This window comes from Pelodiscus sinensis, chromosome 16 (assembly GCF_049634645.1).
Source record: "Pelodiscus sinensis isolate JC-2024 chromosome 16, ASM4963464v1, whole genome shotgun sequence".
Classification (NCBI taxonomy): Eukaryota; Metazoa; Chordata; order Testudines; family Trionychidae; genus Pelodiscus; species Pelodiscus sinensis.
In genome coordinates this window covers 5262646-5268645 of record NC_134726.1, presented here as the reverse complement: position 1 = coordinate 5268645, position 6000 = coordinate 5262646, and the positions used below count along the sequence as shown (strand labels likewise).

The following is a 6000-nucleotide window of genomic DNA, read 5'->3' as shown; positions in this document are numbered from 1 at the left end:
AAGGATGTTTTTATACTCCTCCCTGATACTGGGTTTTTTTTTTTTTTACTCCTCATCGATAACAGGATTTTTTATTCAACTTCCCAAAATAGGGGGTTTTGCGCCTTCCCTGACATAAAGGGATTTTTATTCCCCCATGTAATAGACCTTTTAAAAAAAAAAACATGAGAAATGCGAGGTTTCTTTAATATATATTTAAACATATTTTAAAAAAATACCTCAAATAACTCCACTTTTAAACCTCTTTCTCCCCCTCCTGTGTGTGTGTGTGTGTGTGTGTGTGTGTGTGTGTGTGTGTGTGTGTGTAAATAATAAAAATTCCATTTTCTCTAAGCTGAAAACAGCTATGAGCAAAACTGAGTGGGTTTTGGAAAACACTAAACAAAACAATAGGGAAAGATCCTTTGGAGACATTTTAGAAACCTTTAATAGAAGCAGAAAAAAACAACAAGAAAAAAAAAACAATGGTGAAAGAAGATTTTGTTACTTTAAAAATGTATTGGTTAAGAAGGGAAGTAAAAGCAACAATACAATTAAAAATGAAAACAATATATCACAAACAAAGGGGAGGCTAAAGAGAAACAAATGGTGCATAACATCTATAGACAATAAGGTTAGAACAACAAAAAGAATCTTGAAATGTATCAGGAACAAATCAGATGCCAGTCATAGAATCCGATAGGGATAGTAAAACTATAAATAATGCAGAAAAAAACAGAAGTGTTAAATGAATAGTTCAGGTCTGTATTTGAAAAGAAGTCTCATGGTGCGTTCCTATCTGACAGTATAATTATTATTTCAGCAGTAACCGAGGAAGATGTTAATAGCAACTGCTGGCACGAAACATTTTAAAATCTGCAGGCCTGGAGAACTCACAAAATATAAAATGAGGGGACCGAGAAGTTTTATGAGCCACTGATTTGCCATTTAACACATTTTTGAGATATCAGAGAAGTACAAGTACTAGATAAAAAACTCATCTTGGGCCAAGATTTTAAAAAGGTAAACAGGATGTATTGGATAAGGATAGGCCAGTGAGGTTGACATCAGTCCTGGACCAAGTCATGGAGAGCTAGTAGAGACTGGTGGCATAATTACTATGAATCAACATTGTTTTCTGGATAGACTTGAAAACAGATCTTGGGTAAAATGTTAAAGGTGCAGAAGGGCTAAACTTCTAAAGAAATGTATGCACCTTTAGATGTCTAGTGGGGTTTTCAAAAGCTCCTAGACACCTACCAGTGGGAATTTAGTCCAAATGCATAAAGGTGGTCAGTCGCTAAAGCCCCAGGTTTAGGCTCCACTGTGATCCATTCATCACTGCTGCTTAATCCTAATTATGCTTAACGCCTACTTTTTTTGCACTAAAAGTTCCAGATGGTGATGCAGTGTTGGCAGGGGAAGGCTGGCCCAGCCCCACCCCTTCTGCCCAAGGCTCCGCCCCTTCTGGGAGCACAGAACCGGCCTCACCCCACCTTGCCTAAGGGCCCAGCAAGTCTATCGACAGCCCTGAAAATGAGGCGGCAGTGAACATGCCCAGAGGCAAAACCTCTGGGACTCCAGTAGCAATTTAAAGAGCTACTACTGCTGCAGCAATGGCCAGGAGCCCCGGGCCCTTTTAAATCACCAGGCCCCCCGTTGCTGCAGCTCTCTTTGCCCCCCTCTGTTGATGGGCCTGCTCATTCTAAGCATCCATGATATAAGCCTCAGTGTACAATCTAAACGAGTGAGCAGCGGTGTGACCCCATAACCTTGGGTGACTTATGATGCCTTGCTGGAATTCTCACCTTGGCTACTCAAAACCAGCCTTCCAACATGCAAACCACAACTTGAGTGTCTGTGTGTAACTGCAGCCTGCCAGCCACAAGTGGTTTACACTCTGGCTCTCACCAGCCATGGTCATACTGCAGGGTGACCACAGCACACCTCCTGTCTTAGATCCCCCCCTGGAAATGTGTGTTCTGCAGTGCCCAGCCTTTTCCTGGCAATACAAATTTTATGAAGTGTCTTATTTCCTTAATAGAAAGAATACGCACACAACCCCGAATTGAGTGTCTCAAATACTTCCATTTAAACAGAAATATAGTTACAGAAAAACAATAAATCGCTACTGGTTCCTAACTCACCTTTGCTTTGAATTTAACATGCCTTCAGCAGTTTACTGACCAAACTTCTTATCTCAGGACCCCTTCTCCCAGTATCCAACAAATGCTTCCTTGGTTGTTTCAGATACAGTCAATATGAAGGAAAGCAAGGGGGTGAGGCTTTAGGGTGTTTGTCCCTCTTTTTTATAGTCCCCCTCTTGAAAAATATTTCCAGGTAGATAACAAAAGACAGAGAATCCATAGGGAAAGATGTTCCCTGCTTCTTTTTTCTCACCTGTTTCCCTTCCTGATTGATGACTCTATTTACTGCTTAAATGCAAATGAAGTAGAGCACACGTTCCTTTGCTAAGGACAAACCTGTTTGCCAACTCCGTTTGGAACAAGTATAAACACCATACAGTGGAAACTTAACTTCACATACAATGTAGCCACACATATTTTATAAGGATCATGGTGATCAGCAAATTATGAGTTTTCAATACCGTACAATGCATACTTTCTACAAAGATTATTTCAACAGTGTGTAGGATGTGAACACAGGGATACATTCTGTCACAGAGGTTTACCTGAAATTCCCTTTAGGAAACTTCTCATATCATGTTCACTGTACACAGTAAGGGTACATCTACACAGCAGCGTTATTTAGCAATACCTGACGTATAGTGCGTGTCTATGCTATAAGCCTTTATTTCGAAATAATTTCGAGCTGGAAGACTCCTTACTCCGACTCCAGTAACCCTGTGCTCTTCCTTCGACTTCCTGCTGGGTAGACAGCGCCAAAAACTGAATTAAGCTATTTTGACTTACACTACGGTAATTGACATAGCTCTAGTTGAGTAGCTTAATTCGACTTTTGCCTGCTTTGTAGACGTGCCTTAAGTGAGCTTCAAAGTTACACCTGCAAAATTATCTCTATTTAGAGTAGGGTTATTTACAAGCTAAAAGCACTTTATAAATCACCTAAGACCTAACCCATCAGTTCATACCAGTTCCTTACCTTGCTATTCTGTACTTGTCCTTATCTCTTATTTACGACATTCAAAACCAGTTGGGTGAAGAAGGACATCCCAGCATGTGCTAAGATAAACACAGTATCCATGTATCCTTTTTTTGACATAGGTTTGACATAGGTTTGACATAGGTTTCCTATGTTTTAACGGCAAAGCTGACTTTGGCTTTGCAAAGTGTTGTGAGATATGGACATGGGTGAACAGAATTGTGGAAAGTGCATAATACATTCCCCTTAGCATAATTTCCTAGCACAACAGATATGATGTATATCATTAATACTCTGAGCATAATACTTATTGAGGTGATGGGTATATTACACTGTGATGGGGTGTATCAACCCCGCACTGGGCCTGAAGGGGTTAACCTGGCTCACCTGGCTGAGGAAGCCCCGCCCCACTGCCCTGCTGGGCATGCTCCAGCTGGAGGCTGGCTATAAAGGCCTGTGGAGCTGCTCACTCAGGACCGACTGCGGCAGGGGAAGGAGCTGCCACAAGAACTCCAGGGGAGGAAGCACCAATGGACCATGTCACGGTGGCCAGTCTGTGAGGGATTTCAGGGGAAGTCCCCAGACCGGAGCAAAAGGACGGAGAGGACAACTGATAAGAGATTAGTAGGAAGCAGCCTGGGAGCTCGGCATGTTGTGGTGGGATTCTCTGCTGAGTTAACATTGGACCACTCCACTGCTGATAGGGCCCTGGGCTGGGATCCAGTGGAGAGGGAGGGTCTGGGTCTCCCTACGCCCTTCTCACCTACCCCATATGGGGATCTACATCTATTGCTCTGCCACTGGCTACTAGGCCATGCTACCCTAACCTCAGGAGGAAGTATCCTGACTCCTTGGCCACTACTCTGGACTACTAATACCACAGGGGGATTACAGTGACTCCTTTGGCCATTGGGTCGCACTGCCACGTGAGAGGCATGGTAATGGACTTTGGCTGTTAGGCCACACTACGCTGAGAGAGAGGTGTGTAGAATTGGACTCAAGACTGTCAGTCTGAGAGCAAGGGGTCGCGTATGCTGCAGAGGGCCCATTGCTGCCCTCACGGGGCAGGACAAGGTGTCTGCTGCTGCTGCTTTTCTGGCGGTAGCACTGGCCAGCTTTAAAATGGTCACGTTCAGCTATTATTTTGGTATGGCCCCCAACATATCTCTGTGCTACAATAAGGCACAAAATGTTGTGAAATGGAGAGAGTTGGTCAAAACTTTTCCAAACAAAAGGCTTGTGTTGAATTTGTGATGTCATACAAGTTGCATCACATTGGGCAGGCACGGCCCTAAAGTGCTCCCAGATGCTCCCTAAAAAAGATCCGAGCCCCTGTGGTTGGTGCAAATTCCGCTGTTCAAAAAGTGATGCTTATCGGATAAGGGCACAAAAACAGTCCCATGCGACTCAGGTGACCAACCACACAGCTGGACTTGGAATTCTGCCGGTCAGATTCTCACAACAGTGCTCACACAGACAAGCAGGCTGTTTGCCTGAATAATTCTGAATAAAAGATTCAGAGACACAGCGAACAGGCAGACAGTGGTGGCCAATGCATCATTCCTTGTGAGCTGCTCTCCTCCATTGGCTCTTGTGGGACTATTTTTTTAATTAATAGTGACATTTTAGTACTTCGTCACCTTTGGGCCTAATTTTCCTTTCACGCAGCTGTAAATTGAGAGCAGCTCGGCTGAAGTCAGAGGAGTTACAGTCCTGTGACCTAACAGGCGGATCAGCCCCCTAACTTGTTCCTTACTCAAGACAAAACATAAAGTCCGCACTCATACTGAATTCACCTTCCTGCTGGGTAAATATTCACGCACAGGTGCAGAAAATGGGCTCCTCCGCTTGGAATAATTATTAATTTTGAAAATCAAATGAGGTCTCCTCCCCCTCCTCCTCCATTCCGTTCAGCTGTCAGCATGATGCAGTGGCAGCCGGAGATTCACAAACGACTTTGGTGGCATGCAGAAGCAGCCACTGCTGTCTGGCTCCTGCTTGATTTCGGAGTCAAGTACAATGTAGTCCCACAGCCTGCAGGTGTCTCCCCCTGGAGAAGGCTGCCTAGCCCCTGAGCATCATGTGTATTACGCTGGCAGATGTTCACTTGCTCTTGATGCTGTCTCAGAGACAGACCTTCTCTGAGCCTTTCAGCACTCTTAGCCACAACACACACAACAATACAGCTACATTTCTGCTGGCGGCAGCTGCTCCCGGAACACACCGAGTCGGGATTTCAAACCAAGAGGAAAATGGGAGGCTGGCTGCAGCATTTCCTTCGCAACAGATTGGAAGAAGCGGAGACTTTCAGTGACTGGAAAACAAGATTCTGAATTGCGACAGGCTTTGAACTTCCCAGCCAAAACCCACCTTTGATTTCTGTTCTCCGCAGGAGGAGGCGGGTTACCATGAAGACCAACCGAAGATGCAGAGCCCTTCTAGCAGTGAGTCTGAACCTGATGGCTCTCCTCTTCTCCACCACAGCCTTTATCACAACCCACTGGTGTGAAGGGACTCAGCGGGTCCCCAAGCCAAACTGTGGGAAAGACAAGAAGACAAACTGCCTCAACTACAGCGGGAACGAGACGGCCAATGAGACAAACCAGAATGTGGTGCACTACAGCTGGGAGACGGGGGACGACCGCTTTCTCTTCCGGTATTTCCACACCGGGATCTGGTACTCCTGTGAGGAAAATATCAATGCTGCGGGTAAGTGGCAATATTGTCTCCTTTCAGCTTGCCTTGCTTTCTGTTTGATTCAGCAGTGTCAGGAATGATTAGAGGAGCTTATTCGGAACGGTGCGCGCTCTGCAGAGGAAAGCCTGGGAATTTTAGCCACAGGACAGAGGGGAAACAACCTGTTCAGAGCAAGGAGGCGGATTTGCTTGTTTTGTCTGC

The 6000-nt window shown here is 45.0% G+C and overlaps 1 protein-coding gene and 1 long non-coding RNA gene across 3 annotated transcripts in view; one reads left to right on the top strand and one right to left on the bottom strand.

Annotated features, from left to right (window-relative positions):
- Nucleotides 1-283: 283 nt before the first annotated feature.
- The window catches only part of GSG1L (GSG1 like), a 94442-nt gene continuing 88725 nt past the window's right edge, over nucleotides 284-6000 (top strand). For both annotated transcript variants that reach the window (XM_075899199.1, XM_075899197.1), the window contains exon 1: nucleotides 284-5811. In XM_075899199.1, coding sequence (XP_075755314.1) covers nucleotides 5511-5811 — 301 coding nt within the window. In that variant the 5' untranslated portion in view covers nucleotides 284-5510. The remainder of the gene's footprint in view (nucleotides 5812-6000) is intronic.
- Nucleotides 5501-6000, bottom strand: part of LOC142818576 (uncharacterized) — a 32580-nt gene continuing 32080 nt past the window's right edge. The window contains exon 4 of the long non-coding RNA XR_012896106.1: nucleotides 5501-5638. This is a non-coding gene — a long non-coding RNA (uncharacterized LOC142818576). The remainder of the gene's footprint in view (nucleotides 5639-6000) is intronic.